The sequence below is a fragment of the Aythya ferina genome, assembly GCF_964211825.1.
Source record: "Aythya ferina genome assembly, chromosome: 1".
NCBI classification, from domain to species: Eukaryota; Metazoa; Chordata; class Aves; order Anseriformes; family Anatidae; genus Aythya; species Aythya ferina.
The window spans coordinates 55,610,721-55,635,182 of NC_140296.1; the positions used below are offsets into that span (position 1 = coordinate 55,610,721).

Genomic DNA, 24,462 nt, shown 5'->3' on the forward strand with positions numbered 1-24,462 from the left:
CCGGCAATTTTCTTTAAAGGTCTAATCCTTCTGTGAAGTGCCTGCCCTCGCTATTGTCAGGCTGGGTGAGGAGCCAGCCGTCCCTGGGAGTCACGCGTCCGTCAGGAAGATGCCTCGCACGCTCCCGAGCCCAGGAGCACGGGGGTTAGAGTTGTGAAAGAAATGAGCTGTTGAGTTCCTTTCTGTGTAAGTGATTATGCTGCCTGACTGAAGTTTCTGTTGCTGACAGGGAAGGCCGCTCTAATGCTCACATTAAAGGAGATTACCAAAGAATCGGGGATGTTATGCTGAAGAACATCCAGAGCATGAAGGTAGGAGTGATCCTATAACCATTACGCTTTGACATGGATTAGAATCAGCCTGCGTTTTCGTTTTTATGTGATGTGGCCCATTGTGCTGGTTTTCGCCAGTTTTAATCAAAGCTTATGCTACACCGGTTTCCTTTGATGAGATATCAAGTGCTGGGTGAGCACCGAGATTGCAGAAGTGCAAGACGACATTAAGTTGCACAGCCCCTTTCCCCAACCCCCTCTGCAAATTTAGGAACACTACACACAAAAGCTCAGGAACATTTCACTTCCAGTTCTTTATTCTTTCAAATAGAGACAAAACATCAGAATTTTCATTTCCGAAGAGATCGTTCAAAAGCCAACCGTGCCTACTTGTGCATGCAAGTAAAAAAGTTAAAATGTTGCAGGAGCAGCGATTGGAACCTGGACCCTGATTTGATTTGGGGAACTTCTACTTGTGCGCTACGGTGCCAAGTTAGACGCAAGATTTTTGAATGAATAATTAAATTGCTTTTCAGCTTTAAGGCTGAAAGCAAAAATAGGTGTATGAGCAGTAAATCGGAACGTAACCTTCTGCGGGCTGTGCCTCCGCTCTCAATCTGCCTGGAGCAGCATTTGTGAGGCCAGGCACTGCTGATAGCTAGAACAAACTGCGTGGAAGGCAGGCACGGGAGTCCTGCAGACTCTTAGAGTACAGACAGATAGCACACAGCTCACCTTATTAATGTGTCTGTGCATCCAGCCTATCCATCAGTGCCTGGCAAAGGACAGCACTACACGTTTGGCATGTGGACCTCCAAACTACCAGATAAATCCTTCCCTGGTGACCTCTGTTGGTCACCAGCAGCCTTGAGTCCTTGGCTGGAGGACAGGGTGGTTTGGACTTTATGGCTCTCTTTATGGACTTTATGGTAGTTGGTATTGAGCTCATCTTCTAGAAGGACAGGCAGATGTGCAGAGAGGTTAAGTGGCATGGAAGCAATTACAGAGCAAGTGGGAAGAAGAGAGTGTAGAAGCCTTGATTCACAGTCCCCAGTACATAGGTGGCTGTGTCACCAATAAAGCATTTTTACCCTTTCTGCATTAGCAGGAACAGCTTTTTCCCCTCAAGACACAATTCAGATGCATTGGAAGAAATGCAGGGGGACTTTTCTACCCCCGTTCCTCCCCTCTAAAGGGATACACAAAGTTTCTGGAGTCTCGGTGAGCTTCTGACACATTGTCCTCCTGCTCTCAGTACCTCGCAACATTAAATTTTGTCCTTCACTGCCTCCAAGTCCTTCTGTGGCACTAGCCCAAAGGCAGTATACAACCTCACTGTAACTTAGGCCCATTGGTGTGCTTTCACCTTTGCTGTTCTCCCTTTCCCATTAGAGGATTTTGTTCCAGGTGCTTCGATGAGCAAATCACTATCACCACGGCTGATAACAACAGATACGCAGAGGAAAGAGGCAAAACCCAGTTTGACCTAAGGAACTGCCTAGGAAACAATAAAATTAGTTAAAACTCGACATCTTTATCATGAGATCTGAAAACTGACTCTCCTTGTTTAATTAACTTAGCAGAGAAGTCAAGCAATTAATGGGCAGCCTCTCTACTGGTCCCGGGGGTCTGCGGTGTCTTTGCCTGCTGCCAGAGCTGCAGGCCTGTAGGACGAATACGTAGCCTAGGGATGAAGTGAAGGCTGCAGGGCAGTCGTGTTTATGGTGAAGATGTCACATATCACAGGGAGAGGGAGTTGATTGGAAATGTGTCAAAAATCACAAGCTTTAGATTAAACCAGAATGTCTTCTGCAATCCATTCAACATAGTCATCTTAGTGACTGCACTAAGTAGGAGAGGATGTAATCTGAGCATGGAGGACTCCAACATAGCCATGTCTGTTGGACAGCTGTATTTGTGTGTCTGTTCAGGTTCCCAGGAGATGCAACTTCTCATTAATAACGGGAACAGAAGCCAGAAGTCCAGTTGCCTACATCTCAATTCTCCAAAACCACCTAAGTGATCAGGGGCACTTAAATGCCTTCATGCTCCTATAAAATCCATTTATGTTTCCTGGCACTGGATTCCGCTCTCTCCCTGTTGCTCCAGCTTGCACGAGCTATGTTTATGTCATCTCCTTGCCTTTGGACTTCTCCCTGATGCGAGATTTAGCTTTGTTCACTCATGTACTTTCGTCTTACAGTGAAAGCAGGGTCCGGGGGGGGGGTGTGCATCTCATTAGTGATGACATTTCTTCTTTTCAAGTGCATATCAGAGGCACTGTGTTGCACAGCGATTCTGCTCGCAAAATCCCAACTGCTGTGAGAGCTGGATTTTTTACTGGTACAGGTTTGGGATGAATGTTTATGAGTCACATCTCACCGTGTTTGCTAATAGCTCTGCCATGTGCTTGTTCTTTCTCTGTGCCTATAAGCAATTGACAATTCACCTGTGGAAGCACAATGAGATTTTAATGGAGCTGGAGAATGGGATCAAGAACTCTCGCAAGCTGGAGACCTTTTGCAGGGACTTCGAGCTACAGAAAGTCTGCTACTTGCCTCTCAATACCTTTCTCCTCAGGCCTTTGCACAGGCTTATGCACTACAAGCAGATAATGGAGAGGCTTTGCAAGCATTACCCACCAGCCCACGTAGACTTCAGGGATTCGAGAGGTAAGTGAGGGAGAAGACATCAGTTCCTGGAGCTGGGAAGTGTTAGAGGTGCATGTGCAAACAAAACCAAAAAATAAGTAAGCCTACATTCAAAGAGTTGCAAAATCAAGCACTCCGAAGACCAGAAGTGGTATGACTAAGGTTGTCCTTGCATACACATTATGGCACGCTCTGGACAAACATTTGGAAGAGAAAGCTGCTGGGGGCTATTAAATATGCAGAAATGGCACGCAGTTCAGGAAGTCTCTTCAGCTGAAAACAGTGGGGAGGTCGGGAGAGAACACAGGAGACACACCAGATGTGCTTGCCTTGTGCTTGCCAGCTTTCCCTAGATATCTGCTGGGAACACAAAGCACTGGCCCAGGTGAACCCTTGCTCTGACCCTGTGCAGCGGCTGTTGTTATGTCTTAAGGAGAGTATTATTTTTCCAGACATACAGTTTGTTCTTTTACCACTTCCACGATTTGTTTCAATAACTCAAAGCTGCCAACATGTGTGTGGTTTTGTGTTTTTTTTTTTTTTTTTTTCCAAATGTGAAGAATTTTTCTTCCTGCGGTCTGAGGTCACCGCTTGCTATTTCTTTTCAGTGATTTACTTTCCTCCTTCCATGTACCCTTCCTCCTCCCTATTGTAAGCTGTCTAAATTGAATGATACCTATGTTATCCATACCCTTAGCACTCAGGGCAGATCCACAGAAGGAATGGGTAGGGGACAGTGCCCAGGATGGCTGCCCCAAGCTCTATGGTGTTAGCTGAACTGAGTTCCTTGCAATGAGACCTGCAGGAGGCAGTGCACAAAATAGGGAGGCAACTTGATCTGTGGCGATAGGAAATGCCGCAGAGGTCGGTGACACTGCAGGGCTACATGACACGGGTGTTTGCCCAAATGCAGCTGCTGCCTGAAAGACCTCAAGGAGGACAGCAAGTGGTGCCTTCATGTCTTCTAGCCAAGGCCCTGTGGTGAGGGTGATGTGTTGATTCCTTTTACTAAGGTGCTTGCAGATTTCAGTTAAAGGTCAGGGTGTAAAGGCAGCAAGAAAAGGGGAGATGTGGATGTGAATCCCACCAAGTGACAGGCAGCAGAGAACACAGGTCTCTTGTTAACACGTGGATAAACGGTGCTCTGAGCAATGATACAGGAAGGAGGAACCACTGTTACTGTGCCATTAGCTCTATTTTTTAAATGCAGAGGGCTGTAACTCCTTTTCCAGTGCTAGTATCAGTCAAAGAGTGTGTTCAGCCCATTCAGAGACTGCCTGTCTGTTTGGGTGTATCCAGGTTGGTGCTCATGTACGTGATGGCACAGGGAGCAATGCTGTGAGCTGGTCCCCCAGAAAAGATAAAGTGATTTTCAGCCCAATTCTCTGAGTTAAATGCTTTAGTAGAATCTTTTGACTGTTACCATGAATTGACTTGACTATTCCTACAATGTTTCTGCAGCTAAAATAGAGCAAGAAACTGATGGTCTCTTCATGACAATGCTCCATCCTTAGTCAGATGATGTTCAGAGCTTGTGTGGGTTTTAGTCTGCCTGAGCAGGTTTATTCTGTGAAGGAAAAGAGTGTCGCAGGGAAGACGATGTCCGTGAATTGCTTGCTGCAGACAGAAGTCTTTCTTTTTGAACATCCTTGTAAGTTTATAATAAGCATGTCACGGTTTTTTTATCTAGCTGCTTTGGCTGAGATTTCTGAAATGGTGGCTCAGCTCCATGGCAATATGATAAAGATGGAGAACTTCCAGAAGCTGCACGAACTCAAGAAAGACTTGATAGGCATAGACAATCTGGTGATCCCAGGAAGGGTAAGTAACAGAATTGTGACCAAGCTTTGATATCATTTCAAAGCATTAGGTGTATTTTGGAAATCTGGTATTTTTTTTGGAGCATCTGTGAAATTGCCTTTCCTCATATGAACCTTTTTTTCTCACAAAAAGCTATCAAATGTAAACATAATAATGTCATAGAAAACAGCAGCCTTTAAAATGGGAAGAAGCAATCATCCTTATTATTTTTTACTGATTTTGTTAGGTTTATTTTATGTATAGATTTGGGTGGTTGTAGGCAATTCCAAGTATCTATTACAAGAGGCAGTAAAAATGTAACATTTATCTCAGCATTCAGAGCTTGAGCGGTTGCACATTTCCTCATTTCTTTCTGCCCTTATTTTATTTTTTCAATCCTCAGTGCTAGAGTGTAGCAGATTAAAGGAAAGCAAGACATTTGTGCTGGAGGACCTTCAGCCTGCTCACGATGCCTGGCTTTGAAACTCGTGGCCCTGGGGACGAGCAGTCTCTTTAGTCTGCATGTAATGTTAGGCAGTATTTTTTGAGACAGTGTTGCCTTAAGTAAATACTTTTAATTATGTTATGGGAATGAGGACATCTCTTCCTTACTTGCCATGCATTTTTAAAACACAGGCTTATTTCAGAATAAATGACCCTCTGTAGAATTTGTAACCTTTTCTGCTCTTCTGTGTACACGTATCTGTGCGTGCAAGCTTGAGAGCTGCCTTGTAGAAGTGATTTCTTCCTTACTTCCCTGACTCCTGTGCATAATACACAAAGGCACTGCTTGTGGCAACAGAAAATATATCACTAGACTGTTCCTGCCCCTCATACATTTCTGGGAAACAGCTAGGAATAAAAGATGAGTTTTGGATTGGATTGCAAGTATGGCAGTGCTTGAACGTGGCCTGCAGCCTGGCCATCCAGCCCGGGGTCTGCTTGCAGAGCCGTGTCCATGCCTCGAGCCACCACGGGCTCTTGGCAGAGAGGCAGCTTTCTGGCCTCTCCGTGCTCTTGTTCATTTAAAGATTTAAACATTTCAGATAAGGGGGTTGAAGTGGAGCTGAGCACAGGTATGTCTCGGTTTGCAGCAGTCCCCCACCCTCTCACTTCGCCTCCTCCCTGTCCCTCCAGCAGCCACCGCGGCTTGTGCTCCCTTCCAGTGATCCACAGACCATGCACGTCCCTGGCAAGCCCCTCAGGACGCTTCCCAGCCTGTGCATCCTCCATCACATGAAATTAAACGCTGTCACCGGCTGCTGCTGCTGCTGCTGCCCTATTCTATTTAAAGACAGAGCTGTCTTCCTCTCCTAGGAAGTTCAAGAAGGCGGCAGACGGGGGGCAGAGGCCATTTGCCTGCCAAGGGGAAAGGTTTTGGCTGCCACGCTCTGGCAGATGCCCAAGACGTTGCTGCTGTCCAGCCCTTTGGCCACTCAGCCAGGAAGGCAGATGCTGCTGAGCAGTGCCGATGGTGCCCGTGTGTTACCCAGAGGTGGCCCAGTGCCACGTCTCAGAGAGGGGAGCCTCCGAGGAGGCCTCTCGTGCTAGGTCTGTGGTTCGGCTGTCCTAACGGTGGTGGCTTTGGGTAACCGTCGTCTTCATGTTGCCCCAGTCTCTGCAGCCACCAGCCTGGTTCCCGTACTGGATATTAAAGCATCCCCCAGTCGGTTCTGCTTGCAGATGGCGATGGCCTGCGGCTCTGCTGTGGGTTTGGGCAGTGCTTGCCCTGCTGGAGCTAGGCCTGGGAGTACTGACCATGAGGCAGTACCACGTAAATAGTAATTGTGATTAATATTACGTGGTGCCAGCACAGCTTCCAGTGGCCCCTTTGGTACCGTGAGCTCACTGTGACAGAAGGAACAACCTTCTCCAGGCACTTTTCCCACCCTAACTTAATGTGGGTAGGGGGCTGGACACACCACAGCAACCCTAAGGCAACTGAAGTGTCGCTCTGACCAGATTAATCTTCCTACAGCTAATTCATTGCTAAGTTGCAGGTGATTCTGATGCTTTATATGCCTTTTACATGCACAATATGAGCAGAATGACCTTCAAAAGACTAAGAAATAAATACAAACCTCTTGGCAGAAGCTGGAGGGAGTGACTGAAAAACTATGCTTTGATGGGGTTCAGGTATGTGTACGGTGGAGATACGTTATAGATGACAATAAATCCAGGAAACCCCAGTGGTTTGAAAGTTCTGGTTGTGATGCTCTTCCGATAATTAGATCCCTAAACATTTTGAAGCAATTTCATCTCAAGTAATGCACTGTATTATTTGACATGGACTGTACTAGGGTAGCTCATGCTGCCAGACCAATTTCCCTCCTTTCCTGCTGCTGATGTTGATTTGTTCAGCTGATTTTTCACCTCAGTGAAGAGCTGTACATGCCATACACACAACACAAGCTGACCAGTGTCTATATAATAAGTAACGTACAGACCCACTTATCATTAGCATTTACATCATTTGTAGTATGAATATTCATTCAAAACTGATGAAAGAGGTAGCTAGCTGTCTGAAAGAATCAATGTTAGGTACAGAAAATTTTGCCTAGCTGAATTTTCCTGAAATGAATGAAATACTATCCAGCAGTTGATGGTAGAGGTGGTTAAGAATAGAAAGAAAATATCCTATAAAGATTTTTAACATATTTAGTAAAGATAATAAAAAATCTCGGTGACTGATAATCAATTCAGTCTTATGACCAAGTAGTCATATTTATTCTTGCATACTAAAAAATCATAATCATTTTGGCAAAAGACACATATTTATTTTGTATTTGCTTCCTACAGGAGTTCATTAGACTGGGCAGTCTTAGTAAATTGTCCGGAAAAGGTTTACAGCAACGAATGTTCTTTCTGGTAAGCGAGAAGGCGATTTTTCTTTATATGTTGACATGTAACTGTAGCCAACTATTAAGCAAACTGGAACTGTGAATTACAGTAAGTATTTTTAAACAGTTGGTTAAATCAACAAAATACATCACCTAGCTGTTTGTTAAGAATATATGTTTCTTTCCAAAACCAATGTTCTCTTTGTCAGTGCTTACAAAGATAAAACTATTTATTTTTATATGACAGTGTGAATACCATGATAAAATAATACCTCCTAGCAACATTGTCTTAAGTATTAGAAGAGTCATTACAAAATGAAAAGTGGCACCAGGGTTAGTGATCATGTCCAGAAAAGAAGATAAAGAATAACTCTGAGTGATATAAAAGATAATCCACATAATGCTCTCAGGACACATTACAGAAACAAGTTTCTCCACAAACCATCCAGTTTCAGCCCAGGTATGCCTAGCGTGTTGATGGGTCTGCCTTTACCTGGAGATACATTTAGAAGCTATTTCACTAGGAAAAATTATCTCCTCCCACCATCACTCACAGCATTTTCAGGTTGCAGCAATCTCACTCAGTCTGGAATCCACAAGAGCTGACCAGATGGTTTCTCCTCTCTTCCTGGAAAGCTGACTTGCTCCCAGGACCCCAGTCCTGCTGCAGCTCAGCTGTTGATGCCGGGGGACTGGGATGCCCAGCAGAGTGCCCAGATTTTATAGTCTGGTGGTACAGGGCAGGACATAAAGAGTCAGAGACAGGAAAACTCAAACTCGGTCCCTTGTGTGCAAAACGTGAAGATGTATAGAAAAGCTTGCAAGCGTGCTAGATTTTATGGGGTCTTTAGCATTTACTCTCCCAAATGAGCCCAACATGTAACTGCTAGTTTTACCTTGGTAAGATTATGGCTATAAAGGTGCTAAAGAGGGAGCCTAATGGATATGGTGCATATTTCCTTGCATACCACCATTCTCATTGCCAGATGATGCCTTGATATTATACTTGTATAAAACGCTGAAAATTGAGACAAGACTCTTAAATCAATCTCAGTTTTTGGCAGTCGCTCGCACTCTCGGAGAAGTCTGTCATCTCCCTCAAGGACCAGAATCTTTCTTGGAGATAAAAGCCTGAATCAGTATTCTGTGACTCCAAATACATGAGCAATTATTGGCAAAATTAAATCCCCCTCTAGTGGCCAATCCACATCACTCCATGAATGATTGCTATTCAGTTGTAGCACTCTGATGAGAGTTGTTTCCCTCTACAGAGTATGATTCTCTTGATGCAAGAGCCATGTTTGAGGAGAACATCTTTTGACATGTGGTCAGTGAAAATTGACCATTATTTTTACAGCATGCAACCAAATGCAGGTGGACCTTTGACATGTTGTTGTCAAACTTGTAGGAAGTTCTGTATGTCAAGAAATAGTCACTCCACCTTGACATTTCTAACCTAGTCACCTATATGAAACAGGTCTCACAGCTTCCTTCAAAATACGTGGAGTAATAGATAACCACCCGAAGAGTAGAGTTGGACACACCTGTCTTGGGGCATGCTTCCTTTCCACACAAATCAGGATAAAGTATTGATGAAACAGGCTTCTCTTCCTTCCATTGCTTCAAACTGCCCCAGACTGTGAAAGGTCCTACTTGGTTTCACTGCTGTGGCTTGTTAGTTTTGACCCAGAGATCATAAATGGATGAGAACATATTGGAATATTAGAAGATAACAAGTGGAAAATTGTGAGAACATGCCAGAGAATAGCTGGGAAGGAAGGCAGGGATGGTAACAGATGACAATACGAGGTATTAGGGATAATACGAGAGATATTGTGGAAGCCAGTATTTTGGATTCTTGCATTAGGACTGCCAGTACCGGATAGTTTTCTTGTATTTACTATTCTGATATCTTTCTATGTGTGCCAACATAATTCTAACAATGCTTATTCTTGCTTTTCAGTTTAATGATATTTTGTTGTACACAAGTAGAGGCCTGACAGCATCAAATCAGTTTAAAGTCCATGGGCATCTACCACTGTATGGCATGACAGTAAGTATAACAAGAAGTTGAATTCATGCTTAAATGGTTATTTAAGGTCCCATCTTTGTTGCTTGCTCAGTTTCTGCTGGAGTGAGAGCAGTAGCAAAGGGTTGTTGTCTGATTCAGATAAGTTGTTGTTGTGGGTTTTCTTTTCTTTATATTTTCAGACCATAAATTTAACCATGATTCTTACAAGTGATTCATAACCAATTGCTAATAGAAACACTGTTTGAGGCAAGTAATCAGTAGTGGCAATTTCAATCCTATGAAAAAATGTTTCCTAGTGTTTCTGTCTATTAATCTTAAAAGCCAAGGTAGTGGGAAACTGCAGGCAGCAATATGTCACTCTGCGCCCTTTTGCAATTCTTCTGGAAAATAGACGATTCAGGCCCAATAGCCAGTAATAGTTCTTCTTCTTACATGATTTAGCAAATGTTCTTGGTGGTTTCAAAACTTCCATTTTCCCCATTATTTTCATTGGAACTTCTCATGTTCTCATATCTATTTTATACCATTTTCCTGATATTGAATTAGATGATCACTATCACAGTAACTGAATTTCTCTCAGCACTGGTGAGGCTTCAAGTTTTATCTAACATTTCTAGGAATCTACTCAATTATTGATGTCCATTTGGCACGACTGGTTCACAGCAGTATTGTGTTATGCTGCAGTGTCCAAAGCACTCCCACATAAAAATACCATTGTCTTCCTTTCTTTGACAAAAAGCCATGCTTTTGGCTTAAAGGGTTATTGCACAATTTAATATTTTTTCACCTTTCAGGCTACCAGTTTTTTCTAGCTCAAAAAGTTGTTTCTGACCATCTCGCTTTTCTTTTCCCTAATGGCAAAAGCTTGTCCAGTTCACTGTTTCATCTTAAGAAATAAGATTGTTTCCTACAGTCTGACTGCATGTTGACTTTTCTCTCAGATAGAAGAAAGTGAAGAGGAATGGGGGGTTCCTCATTGTCTAACACTTCGAGGTCAACAGCAATCCATCATTGTTGCAGCAAGGTAATTTGATGGAGACAACACACACAGTTAATGTTGAAAAAAGCTAGCATCTCATGTCTGTATTTGTTCATTTAAATTAAAATCAAGTTCAACTTGGGACTATTTCTTAGAGTTTGTTTTCAGCTTTATGAAAGCGATTAAAACCTGAATTTTCCTTGTTAGTACCCGTTCTGAAATGGACAAATGGACTGAGGACATTCAGATGGCAATAGACCTGGCAGAGAAAAGCAGTGGCCCTGCCCCAGAATTGCTGGCTAGTAGCCCACCTGACAATAGTAAGTAAATGCTAGAGAGGAGGTTTTGTTAATTTTAGTCAGTGTAGTCGGTGATTGCTTCTATGCAGAGTGGAGATACGTGCTGGCCACAAGTCAATTTGATACATTTGAAGTTGATTTATATATATTTATATATATATATATTTATGTATGTACCACTGTAATGTTTTTGTTGATGTTAGCAGAAAGTTTCACTGAATAGAGATGTGACTTAAGCATAATGATTTCAGGAAGTATTTTACGAGACTTGGGCAGTGCCTGTCCTTGGAAGGTATTAAAAGCACCGATGAAGCGTAGTGGGCTTTGACTCTAACACTTGCAGAAACACGTAAAAAATAATCTGCTTAACATCTGCACAAAGTTGTCTCTAAAAGTGTGTTTTGAAGCTAGTTCACGAGATTGTGAACAGACTTACTTGTTTAATTTTTCCAATTATATATGTTGTTGCATAGAGGAAGAAAGATGCTTTTTCCCTGCATTTCATAGAGTCTCCTGATGAAACTACTGTAGACCAGGAATCTGAGGACGATCTCAGTGCATCCCGCACCTCACTCGAACGTCAGTCACCACACCGTGGCAACACTACGGTGCACGTCTGCTGGCACAGAAATACCAGTGTTTCAATGATCGACTTTAGTATTGCTGTGGAGGTATCTGCCTCAGAACAATCTGAACTGCAGCTCCAGATGTGCTCTTGAATGACAATTTCCTTTTTGCTCCTCCTCAATAAGTGCTCTTTCCTCTCGGGGATGTTCCAGGCACACCTGTGATGTGAAACTGGCTCCCGTACCCTCAAACGATGCCCTCAGTCAAGGCACACACTTCTCACTCCCTCAGTGCATCTTTTTGAAATCAGTTAGAGCAGTAATTCTTACAGAAATAACTGTCCCCAAAGTGCTGATGCTCTTGAAAACTTGAAGCAGGTCAAACTGTCTTAATGCTTTCATTGACAGAGGCATTAAGTCGTTGCTCGAGCTGAAAGGATATTGTCTTTAGCTGCTGCAGACAGTTTTGATTATGTGTATTACTAACTTACTTTCTTTACCTAGCCATCTTTTCTGGAACCTTGTCTCATTGCTCAGCCCCATCTGCTTTTTCTTTATTTGCATTTTCCACCTCCAAATAAAAAGCCTTTTTTCCCCCTGATCACAGCTAAGCCAATCTGAAACACGTTCCTTAACTCTGCGCTTAGTGGACAAGAGCTAGACATTGGCTTTTCAAAGATTAAAATGAAAGACTCCTAGTTCAGTGCTTGGTCCAAGTGAGGTGGCAAGTCTGCTTCGGTGTTCCTCCTTCACCAGAGAGACACCACAGGGCGCTCTGAATGCTTTATTGCAGTCCTAATCACATGGAGGGTTATGTGAAAGTGGTAAAAGGAATCTCAAAACTATCAACATCCACTCAGGAGGCAGCCCTAATATATCAGCTCTCTGTTGCACTGGAGAAGATGCCCTGACTCAGAACTTAGGGAGATGCCAGGACAGATGGTGTTCAGAGTTTGCCTCTGGTTTTAAGCAGAAGAAATTGAAATTTGACAAAGGAAATTGTCAAAATTTAGAAAATCATTAGCAAATGCTAAGTACAGAGTCTCATTTTGCTCCCATGCAGGTGCATTTCCTGCTTTTTATGCCTTTATATCCTGCAAAGGAGAAATAGCTCAGCGTGGAACCGGCTCTCATATTTTCCCCTAACACATAGGGCTTATTATAAATTGATATAAAGTAAATTTAAAGTGGTGATTTATTCTAATGAGTAAAATGTTTAGTTAGGCAAATCTTTTTTTTACCTGAGATCAGGGTTCATTGTTCTTTACTTTTGTTCCTCCCTGTGACTCAAATGTGTGCAAACATGGTGGTGAAGACCAAACACACACCCTGGAGTTATTCCGTGACAACATCTTCAGCTCCACTGCTGCTTCACGTGTGGCAGGTCACACTCATGCTCACGTCATTCTGTTGGTGCCTTTCACTTCAGCATTATCGTTTATTTTCTTTGTGTCTCTCCCTCCTCTCTGTCTTTCTTGTGGTAGAAGATCCTCTCTCTGTCAGTGACTGTACTTCCCTACCTGCTGGACTGATCAGTGATCAGCGGCCTGTTTCCATTTCATATGTCTGCTGGTACCGAATGCAAAGCCTGTCCTTTTATGATATCCTCCAGAGTAATGAGGTAACAGAAAATTAAGGAGTATGCCTGTAACTTAGGTCACGGCGTCAGCAGTCCTCATAGCAGAGCACGGGATTATCTAAAGCAAAGGCTTTAATGCACAGCCAAGACTGGTGAAAACAGAGCAATATTTGCGAGAATATTTAGTTTGTAGTAGATAAATCAAGACCACCAGGCTTTGAATATTAAGCATTACAAACTAAATTATTAGCTCCTGCATTACATAGTGAGAATGATGTGAATGGCTGTTTTGATCCGGATGCTAGCCCTAATATTCAACAAGGAAGGAGAAGTAATAATTCACTGAGAGCTCCCCATCATTTGCAAGGTACAGTGATGCTGGACTTTACAGTAGATGGGTGAAAAGATTATTTTCTTCAGCCAGCCACTAAATACTTGTGCCTTGTATTCCTCCTCCTTGTTGTAAATTATCTGAAATCCAGCTAAGAACAAGGCTGATAGTCCTTGCTTTTGAAATCTTTGAAAAGTTACCGCGTTAACTCACTGGGTACTGAGAGCTCAATCTCTATCTGCAATTCCAAAGTACGTCATGATTTTCCTTTACATCACAAATTCATGTCAGACTTTCTGTTTTCATTGCTCTATTTAAGTATCATTTGAAAAGAACAGAGACTAGGCTAACAAGACTGACTGATGTTTGGTAATATTTTACTGAAAGCCACCTTAATTTAAAAAATAGATGCATAAGTGTAGCAGTTTGAAGTTTTTGGAAGTACCCAGCTATGAACAAAAACATATTACTAAGTTAACTGCTGTTTAATAGTAGAAAAATGTGGAAGAAAAATACATCCATTTCACCAAACCGCTTTCACATTCAGCAAGGTCACATAGGATGAGGTAAAAGCAGCTGATTTTTTCTTACGGTCATTAAACTGCAGACAAACCTCACTTAAAGAACGACAGGTATTTCTAGTTCTGAGCTTACAGCCAAATTGGTGGAATTAAATAAGCTAAGCAGAAATGCAAACATCCTTTGTGTGGGGCTTGGCTACTTTCCACCTGCTTGTACACCTCTGCACCGTGCACTTCACTGGTTTATTTGCCTACTTTTGATCTGTTTCAGAATCAGCTGTCCGGAAATCTCCTAAGAAAATTCAAAAACAGCAACGGGTGGCAGAAGCTCTGGGTGGTATTCACCAACTTCTGTATGTTCTTCTATAAATCGCACCAGGTAACGCATTGCACAAGCTTGTGTGTGAGTACTCGGTTCCTGACACTTCCGACAGTTAGCTTACACTTGTGTTATTACAGAAATCCTCAATTCTAGGCTTTATGCATTATAAAAGAAAAAGAAAAGGATATTTTACACATAAGCAGGCTAGAGAAATGATTTGTTCATACACTCCATACTAAGCAAAAACACTTAAACAGTGAGTGGTGTAGGCTGGCAAGTACATTTCTAAAGGAGTGGGTGTTTGCAGGCCTGGGATGAACACATGTGGTGCTCTGCAGGTGCCAGATGATGCTGCTTTAAGTCAGCTTGAAAGTAGTGAAAGCCTGCGGCTTGAGACAAATTTCTTACCAGGAAATACTGGTAGGATCAGCTTGCCGAAGATTTTGATGATAAGGGTCCCTAAAGATGGGCAGGCATTACCAAACAATTCAGATTGTTGCCATTGTATAAATCTGGTACTTTTTCCATGTGAATTCAGAAACACAACTACCTTGAAACGAGTGGATGTTTATTTTCCATTTCACTTATGTGCTCTCCCCGCCTGTTAACATTTGACCTCACTGCATTTTTCACCATTTCTTTTCAGGACAATCATCCTTTAGCCAGCCTTCCTTTATTGGGATATTCACTCACCATTCCTTCCGAATCTGAAAACATTCACAAAGATTATGTGTTCAAGCTGCATTTCAAATCCCATGTGTACTACTTCAGGGCTGAAAGCGAATACACATTTGAAAGGTAAGTCAGTCTTTTGTGAGACGCAATTTTGTAAAATGACAAGATTTTTTTTTTCCAAACAAGGTTAGTAAGTGCCAAATTTACTAAACTGATTTAGCAATACAGGCATGTAGTTCAGCACGGTAAGAGAAAGTAATCTTTACAATTTTAAAATAAATTTTAAACCTGGTAATGCTAGAACCAAGTGGTTGTTTTTGAGCACGCGTGGTAGCAATAGTAATAATCACTGCAAAACTTGAATTAGATGTAGGAATTGCACATTCAAAATTAATCAGGCTGGCTGTACATAGCTCTCTGTGTATCAAACATCAGGAAGCATGTAAACAGGTCACAGGACTTTTTAGTAGAGTGTAGAACAACTTCACTCTCTCTAGTACAACTGGCTGTAAAATCCACACCTGAAATGAAATCCAACTTTTTCCCAGAAGCTGCTCTTCTTACTGTGTTCTGCCACTTCAGTGTATAATTTTTACACATTCCACTGAATTCTAGTTAGATGGAGAGCTGGGAAACAAGCACTGCTCTTCCTAAATTATGGTTTGAGCTTACTCATACGGGGAATTAATTTAGCTCTTTTGTATGAAGCATTAACATAACAAAGATCTTAATGTCCTCTCATAGTCAAGAAACCCATAATTAAGTTTTAGCCATGTCAGTCTAAAACTTTAAATAAGGCAAATTGTGGGGAAGAGGTAATTAAATAAATTAGTAGAATTGGAAAAAACACAAAAGCCCTTTCTCAGCTCTGGAAGGAGCAGTAACTGCAGCTAAATCACATTTTTTTCGCATCAGAATCAAGCAGTTGTTTTCAACTGCTCATCACTTGGATGATCCAGAGGGGGAAAAAAAAGAAATTTTGCACTTGTAGAACAAGTTAAACTATTAAGTTAGTGTATTTTGGGGCCCCTCTCCCCCATTCATCCTCTCTAAACCTCCTTTCATATATGCATTTGGCAGTCATTTGGATCTGTAGCCTCTTGACTTTGGATAGGGAGCAAAGTAGTAAGTACAACGATGTTTTCCAGAGACACTACAAATAAAGGTTTTGTACGACTAATAGCACAGGCAATGACTACACAGAGAAAAACCTTTCAAGAAATCTCTCCTTAGGAATTTACCATGATTTTGCTTTTGTCTCTTCGTGCCCCTTGACAGATGGATGGAAGTGATCCGAAGTGCCACCAGCTCTGCCTCCCGCACTCGAGCTCTGAGTCACAAAGAGCCTCACGCCTATTGACGGCTAAACAAACCGCCGTGTCGATTGTCCAGCAGCTGCTGATTTTCTAGAGGACGTTTGAAACATTTCTCCCTCCAAGTTTAGTAAAACTTATGTTTGTTAAAAGAAAAAAAACACAAAAAGTATGGTTTTGCAGAAGCTCACGGTTCCTCAGCAGAACTGTGATTTCCGTATGTTGAAAATAGCTTACCATCCTCCCAGTGGCTGCGGTTCGTTTCATGTCTTGTATTTTGTCATTCTGTGCTGTTTTTAGCTTGTGCCAGTATTAAAATATTGTCCTTATTAGAGTGCCAAATGCCAAAAGACATTTTATTGCCTCAGAGATTGCACCTAAAAAAAAAAAAATGACTTCACAATCTGAAAACTTTCTCCTGTGAGGCAAACACTATTTCTTTTCTTTACATAAAAATATATTATTTTTTTTTTACCATGTTAATCTGTAGACTGCTGAATTTTTAAATGTAGGTGGACTTTCACAGTATAGACTATAATTATATATACAGTAAGCAGTCTAACAGGAATGAGGTAATTTTCAGATTTCATGTTGTTGTATTTTTTTTTTCTCCAGTCTTTCTACATTTAATCAACAAGGAATTACTAATTTTCTATCTTTAACAAGGAAAGAGTTTACAGCTCACTCTCATTTCCCTTTGGGGTTACAGCTCCATGTGGTATAAATAAACTATAGGATTCCTACCTAACCATTTTTCTTGGTGCAAGTTGACCAAATTGTTCATCTGTTGGCTTTGAAAAGTGAGTACTACTTGCAAGATGGAAAAAAAAAAAAAAAGTTTAAAAATAATCCAGTGCAATATTATTTGGGCTGTTAATGTACTGTGAATGGTATGTACAAGAAGAAATTAAAGGCTGTGGTGACATTCTGCTGTTTGTTTTACAGACTTGAAAACAAAACCAAAAAACCCTGTATGCTACAAGAACCACAGCTCTTTGTAATTAATTTGTGGAGCATTTTGGTAACTAGCTGGGACTAAAGCACTGTAAGCCGGGTGTGCTACTGAACCCCCCAAGCCTTCGCCATGCCTGCTGCACATCCTGGTGTGATGCCTGGTTTTGCTGTTGGATCCTCAGCCGCTCTGTCCCTCCTGGTGCCCAGTATGCAGAGGGACGGGCCCAATCTGCAGCAGAAATGCCCATTTTGTGCAGCTGGCTGTCATGGCATCCACTATCATTTTTTGATTGCTGTCAGCCCACTCGGAAGGGCATCATCACAAAGTCTGCTGTGAGTAGATGCTTTTCGTAACGCTTTAAGAAACGCTTCATCAGGAGGCTGGCATGAACTTGCATTCACAGAAGTTCAACGTGCTGGAAACACCTCTCCTCACTAAGGGCCTTTGAGCAAGCAGTGCTAGACAGGGGGGGCAAAATATAGCTGAATATATACATAACAGAATATAACTATGAGAAATGAAGCTGGGACAATTCAGCCCCCAGCTTGTCTTCTTCTCACTATTCACTCTGTTAATTGCTTAAATATCTGCGTTGTATGAAGTGGCTTACGGCTTTGCTCACAACGAAAGGGAATAAAATACCTCACAGTACTAGCACACATACTGCTGCTTGAAGACAGTAAATAAAGCCTTCTTTATTCTGCCCCTCCCCAAAGAAAACCTCAGTGAAATTAGAGCTCCTGGTGAGCAGCAGGATGTTGGTCACAAAAATTTACTCAGGACTGTGCTTTATACAGCACACACACACACACACACATCCATGCATGTATTTTAATGTGCATACGTAAAATCTCAAGGAGTAGGCCAGGTTCCTAATTCCTTACGACAAGTAGAAGTCCCCCTGGCCAAACCTGAGCCACCCTGACAAAGGAAAATAAAAATTACAGCGTATTTTCTTCAGCTATGTATAAATGTACAAACCCTTGGGCAGGTAACTGGTTGCAGTTGCTCTTTTCCGTAGATATTTCCCCTTAGAGAGAAAGCTTTACCTTTTGGTCAGGCAGTTGGACCTAGCTCAGGTCTTTTATAACAAGCCACGCTAAGCACCTCTGGTGTATTCTTGTTTTCTTTTTTAGGGGAGGCAAAATAAATAGGACAACTGCAGGCTACTGAATATACATTACTTTTTTTTTTTTTTAACATATAGGACAGCTTTTTTCTGGAATGAACTTGAGGAAGAAATAGAGGATACCTACATATTTCATCTATTGCAAAAGCCTGTGGTCTACACCACTAGAATTTCAAATACAAATGACTGCTGGGTCCCTTCATCTGTCCTTTACAATTGTTATCTCTAACAGTGCTAACACCCTTTTTTGAAAAAATGGAAATTATATGGAGGGTCATGCCCTTAGTTCAGCTAAAATTGAATTTTATTTTAGATCACTGGGGCTTGTGGGATACACTCGTCATCAATGCCAGTTTTTGCTGAGCTCTCAAAAGAAGGAAATCAGATAACAGCTTTTCTAGTTACCATTCATTTTCATGCAAAGAAAGCCTGGAAAATATTTTTTCTATAACATCTAAGGCAATTTTTTTTCCCTTTAATAGTATGATTCTTTTATTTTTTCCTTTTTATTTTATTTTTTTAATGGAGCCAGTCAAACTTTTGCTATTTAAATAGTACCTTTGTCAGCATTTCTCCAGTTCTTTATTCCTAAGGTTACCCCAAAACTGAAATAATGGTAAGAGAATAAAAGTGACAGTCTGGCCACTCTCATGTGTGTGAATAGATAAATCCATGGCTTACCAGAAAGCTGTGACAGCCGACCACTTACTGCTAGCCCTGACCGACGTCGTAGCGCTGCCATCCACTCAGCAAAGCTTGGAGAGGCGTCAGGTTCCCAGCTTCATGCTAGGTCAGCATCCCATAACCAGCCATGCCATCCTCTTGGGGTGGAAAAAACTCAAAGTGTTCACTCCAAGAGACTCACTCTGCTTGTTACTTGTTAGTATTTGCCTTGAATAATCAACTCCTGGCTTCGAATAATGAACGCATGAAAATGAAACACAAACTTCACTGTCAGACTCGGTGGGATCCACAAAGCCTGCACTCCTGTGGATTTTTTTCCCCACGGGGTTAAGCATCTCTGTGGTTTGTTTCATTAAGACATGAGTCACACTGAGACACTCAGACCTACTTATTTTCACAAAATTTTAATTAATTACTTAATTACTGTTAAGACCGCAATCCGTGTTCTCAAATTGAGCTAAAATCAGTCAAAATGTAATAAAGAGACTGAAAGACAAGCTAGCAGGCAGAGACAGGCATTGGGATTGCAGACATCACGGTAAAGTCTCTGACTGGGAGAAGCTCTCACAAGGAAGCACTCATTTTAGAAACAAAACCGGGGCAACATCCCAAAGTTCTGTCTAAAACAGAGAAACAAGCAGAACCCAAAAAGCCTAATTTTGACCCTTTTTCCTTTCCATGCAGGACTAATTATGTGGTCTTCCCTATCAAGAAAAAATTGATAGAGGGAGAAAAAAAAAAAAAAAGGGCAGTTTGGCCCTCGCACATTTTTTTAATAGCAGAAAATAGTCATGGAATAGCACTATAGGAGTGCAAATGTTAGAAAGATTGTTATTCAGTGATGTGGGTGATTAAAGATGCACTACTGGGGGTTAAGGTAATGCAACGTGATGCAAGCACTTCATCAGTTTCACGGGGCTGTTAGGATGCCACATAAAAAGCAGGTTTTCAATCACTGCCATTTGTGAATTGGCACGTTGCCATACTCAAGGACAAACTGTCATAGAAAACCGCATACATTAAACCAAAACATTACACTATCAATCACTTGCATGTGTGTATTAAAGAAAAAAAATAACTTTATCGAGAAGAGAAGTGAACTTCCCACATGGGTAGGCCATCTGTGAGAGTTAAACTTACTGAATTCCCCCAAATATATTCAAGTCTTGCTCAGAAATTGTTGTTCCAGCTGAAACAAGAGTTCTCTTGTACAAATTCTGAGATCCTTACAATTGAAAACTGAATGCTGATTTACAAACTTCCTGCTTACCAGTACTGACACGTGGACAATAACTGACCTAGAAACCCACAGGAGCATCCCCTTCGGGGAAGGGACCCCGGAATCTCATCTTAACTGACCACTCAGATGGCGAGATTTCATTAAACGTTTCCTTCTTTATTTCTAGGTCATGTAGTTTACAAGGAGCTTTATTACGTTGGTGTCGAGTGACAAAAGTAAAAGTTAAGTACATGGTTATAAACAGGCAGCAACGTTACAGAAAACAAGATATACACTGTAATTGTCCTCTGTAATCATGCTTAGAAAGAAGGCAGAAAACCATTACATACGAGTTGTCTACTGCATACGCTCAGTGCAATTACTAGCACATCTGCAAAACATAGTTAAAAAGAGCAAGCTTGCAGATTTGTGCTATACTTCAAGCTCCTCCCCAGCAACTTACAAAAATAATTGTGATTGTACTCATCCTTGCATTATACCTGTGCTTATTAACACTTCTGATGATCTCCCAACGGTGATAGTTCTGAAGGCAAAAAATGTTTCCTTAAAAGTAAGGAAAATGTGAAACCTTTACAAATTGGTATCGTTATCTTTAAAAAAAAAAAAAAACAACACCTAACGCCACGGTAAGGAGTAAGAGCTAAGCCAGACGTTTCACACGTACATTAAAAGCACAGGCAGATGAAGGAGTTGGGGTGGACAGGCCAGGAGGTGAACTCAGAAGACGCCGGCTTCTTTGCAGCCAAGTGCATACCCTTACCTTAACCTTTGCCTACAGAGAAAGCGAACACCCCAGTTAAACCACCCCAGAGCCATGGGGTCAGCCGGCCTTACCCACATATGCAAAACATTTGGAGCGGCAAGGAAGCCATGGCACTTCAGGAAAGCACTGCTCTGTCATCTACCGAAAGCATCCTCTACTACACTGATCACGTCTTCGTGCTTTAGTAAACCGGTGACCAACTACAAAGTGCAACTGCGAGGGAAATTAAGTTAAAAAAATAGATTACACATCTGATCGTTACAAAAAGCAAGCCTTCAGTGCAAATGACTGGGTTTATTTTCTCTTTAAACAGAAAGTGAGTTTATTGAACGCTTAAACCTTGAAATCCCTGACAAGTAAGCAGTTCTACTGGTTTTGCTGTTTGCATAAATAGGGCTAACCTGTTGCTTAGTACAGTCAAGACTGAATGAAGATGCATCGCCTGCAAAAATTAAAAATAAAAAAGTCGGCGCAACTTTATAACAAATGTTTTCAGCATGAGACAACCTCTCAAAAATATCAATACCCTTATTTTTCTGTCAGAAACCGAGGCCACGCTTCTTTCAAACGAAGCTCTTCTTCTGTTACCGATACAGTTCTCATTTGTAAAGCATCAATACTTTCCAATAGCAAATGATTGTAATTTTACATTCAAGATACAGCACACTTTTTGTCAGTGAATCTCACTTTAAGATAGTCTATATTTAAATAATCTATATATTACATATAAAAATACACATCTCTACCATAAACAAGGTCTTGTCTTTTTGTGAATGTCCCAGCCTTTTGGCTATTCAGCCTTGCTGTGTGTCTTACTTATTTCAAGCTCCCAAACCAAAGGATACAACCACCAAGCAAATTCTGTCACCACCTACTCAAACAGAGAAGTATTTCCTCAACACACAATCCCGGAATGCAACAAAATATGTAACTTAAAAATATATGTATTCATTACTTTTTAAACGATTGGTCAAAAATGACGTACCTTAGGACTTCATGCAATTTCCTGATCGAGAAATTCTTGAGATTCCAGCTACCACCATACATTTAACATCTCTGCTGAATCTCTGAGGTCTACGCAACTCCAAGGAAGCTAACTTTAATTTCAAGTGCCTACGCTGACAGCTTCCATTTTTCTATTTCTGTTTTGAATGCAAACGCATCAATTTCTTTCCACATGCTATAGCAGCACGTATTTATCAGATGGCTGAATGTTCTGACACAGAGATGTCAAAAGGTGAATTTCCCACTGCACGGTACTCAGCTGCACGTCTCACAACAGAGCTGACTTCATTTCCTGGAGGGTAAGCCTAGCCTTCAAGTTTAAGAGCACAGAAAACATGTTTAACGATACCGATCAAAGAGGAGTTACAAAACACTGCTCAAATGTATGCATTGTTCAATTTATCTTAAATTCGCTTAACCATAACGAAAAACCACGCTGGCAAATGTGTTGTGTCTAAGAATATGGCTACAGGAATGAGATACCCATTTCTGTGAACTATTTTTTTTTTTAGCTTGCTCAGAGTTTCACAGCTCTGTTAGCATAACAGCGTCTTTAACACTGTTAAATTACTTAATAATTAAGGCTACAAATATTCATATAATAATGGCTAGCATGGTGCTGTGAAGTCCTGCACGACAACCTCATCAGATCCAGAATGATTAGAGACAGAGTCTTCTTATACGAAGCCAGGTAGATATGCCTATGCTTATTTTAATCCTTTGCTCAAAATCTTGTGTCTTTATTTTTAAAAAAACACACTGAAACAAATGAGGTACCTCACTGTCTAAAACCTAAAATCATCATTTTATTTCCATTAAATGAAAAAATGGTCTCTTAGGTACCAGAAGAATAAGCGCCTGCACATAGCCTGGATGAACCATGCTAAGGTAAACCTTAAAGTAATATTGTGGGGGGAAAAAAAGCCACCTAATCAGCCCTGTGAATAATATTACTATTTCCAAGGAAATTTAAAAGCTTAAGTCAGCTATCCAGGAGCTGTCACAGGAATACCTGGAATTTTAGAATTCAAAAAATTTCTTTTTTTCTTTTATTTTTTCTCTAGGGTTAGTAATAGGACATAGCATACACCACTCTTGGCTCAGTTTTGCAGTCCTTCTGTCTGATTTCTATCACTTTCAGTAAAAGGATGCACAGATTTAGGCAGCAAGACGAAACACTGAATACATGGATCATTTTTCTCTTATGCTGCAAGACATTAATTTTAATGACAAAAATAGGCGTAATGAAGAAACATTTGCCACTGTCTTAGAGCCAACATCTTAATGAGTTTTCAGAATAAATGCAAAAAAAAAAAATTTATTTGTGTGAGCATTCGAGTGTGTTTAGGTGGAAAAGAGATTTTATCTGAATTTTCACTACAAGCTTCACAAGTATCTATTACTAAAATTGAACAATACATATGGTTCAGAATTTGCATTGGCACCATTTAAAACTGAAGACATGAAAGAGCTCATTCTATAGGAAGAAAAAGAAAAAAAAAAAAACAAAACAAAACAATAATTTAAATTTAAAGCTTTGAGAGACAAGGTGTATTCAATTTAAAACAACCAGAAGTAGTACCATAATCAGAAAGTCACACTCTGAATATAGATAAAAAGGAAGAAGTACTGGAGAAACAGAATAAAACTGTGTCTTTGCTGAGGTACGAATAGAAGGTTCCATTGTACAGGATTAACTATCTTTCAATGGCAAATCCTTCACATACAAAAAAAATCAATCCAAGACTCACTTATCACGTAATTCAAGATTTACATGTAATAAAGGCAAGGCAATACTCAGTTATGGCCTGTCAAATATTTACCCCACTAACATTATCTACAGAAGCACTTTACCATTTTGTACACAGTGATTCCTTATGCACGTTGAAAGGCTCTCATTTAAAAAAAAGACATTATATACATATCTGTACACAACTCCAACAAACACACGCCGTCTCCCAGTGGAATTCTTAAAGCAAGATACCTGAGGTTTCTCAATATCTTCAATTTCTCTATCACAAACCTAAATATACATTGCAAATTTTACAAAAAGACACCTCCCTGGAATATGTGCATTGTCATTAAAAAAAACTATAGCTTTAAGGAGCTGAAAAAGACTGCCTCCATCTGAGAGACTTCATTTTCACTCTTGCACGTTTAGGAACATCCTTCCGCCAAAGGACATTCTGGTGACTGAGGGGCGAACGACTTCAGGACGCGCTTCTTCACTGCAGACACCATTGGATCTCCGTTGTCTTAGAAAAGTCAGAAAGAGTACTTCAGTAGGATGAAGTACTTCCTCCAGCTAGTGAGTATCTGAAGAGGAAAAGAAATCATTATTGTCCTGACTTTCAAAGCAGCATGATATAACAAGCAGCAACTACAAGTTACTATCCTGTTACATGCTGTTGAAGTCCCAGCCTTTTTCCTTCCAAAATGACATCCACCAGTACTGTCAAACTTTAAGGAAAAAACCCATAGATCTGAGTAACACATAAAATATGCT

General features: G+C 41.0%; 2 protein-coding genes across 10 annotated transcripts in view; one reads left to right on the plus strand and one right to left on the minus strand.

Moving 5' to 3' along the window:
* FARP1 (FERM, ARH/RhoGEF and pleckstrin domain protein 1) overlaps window positions 1-17,108 on the plus strand; it is a 193,531-nt gene extending 176,423 nt beyond the window's left edge. For 6 of the 7 annotated variants that reach the window (XM_084524103.1, XM_084524105.1, XM_084524106.1 and 3 more), the window contains 11 exons: window positions 230-311; window positions 2,707-2,944; window positions 4,614-4,744; window positions 7,523-7,591; window positions 9,527-9,616; window positions 10,537-10,619; window positions 10,782-10,894; window positions 11,381-11,544; window positions 14,142-14,249; window positions 14,839-14,990; window positions 16,146-17,108. In XM_084524103.1, the coding sequence (XP_084380229.1) occupies window positions 230-311; window positions 2,707-2,944; window positions 4,614-4,744; window positions 7,523-7,591; window positions 9,527-9,616; window positions 10,537-10,619; window positions 10,782-10,894; window positions 11,381-11,544; window positions 14,142-14,249; window positions 14,839-14,990; window positions 16,146-16,227 (1,312 nt within the window). In that variant the 3' untranslated portion in view covers window positions 16,228-17,108. Of the gene's footprint in view, window positions 1-229; window positions 312-2,706; window positions 2,945-4,613; window positions 4,745-7,522; window positions 7,592-9,526; window positions 9,617-10,536; window positions 10,620-10,781; window positions 10,895-11,380; window positions 11,545-12,923; window positions 13,061-14,141; window positions 14,250-14,838; window positions 14,991-16,145 lie in introns of all 7 variants that reach the window. The other variant, XM_084524108.1, reaches the window with a different exon arrangement.
* Window positions 16,212-24,462, minus strand: part of STK24 (serine/threonine kinase 24) — a 56,718-nt gene continuing 48,467 nt past the window's right edge. For all 3 annotated transcript variants that reach the window (XM_084524161.1, XM_084524162.1, XM_084524163.1), the window contains one exon: window positions 16,212-24,272. In XM_084524161.1, the coding sequence (XP_084380287.1) occupies window positions 24,236-24,272 (37 nt within the window). In that variant the 3' untranslated portion in view covers window positions 16,212-24,235. The remainder of the gene's footprint in view (window positions 24,273-24,462) is intronic.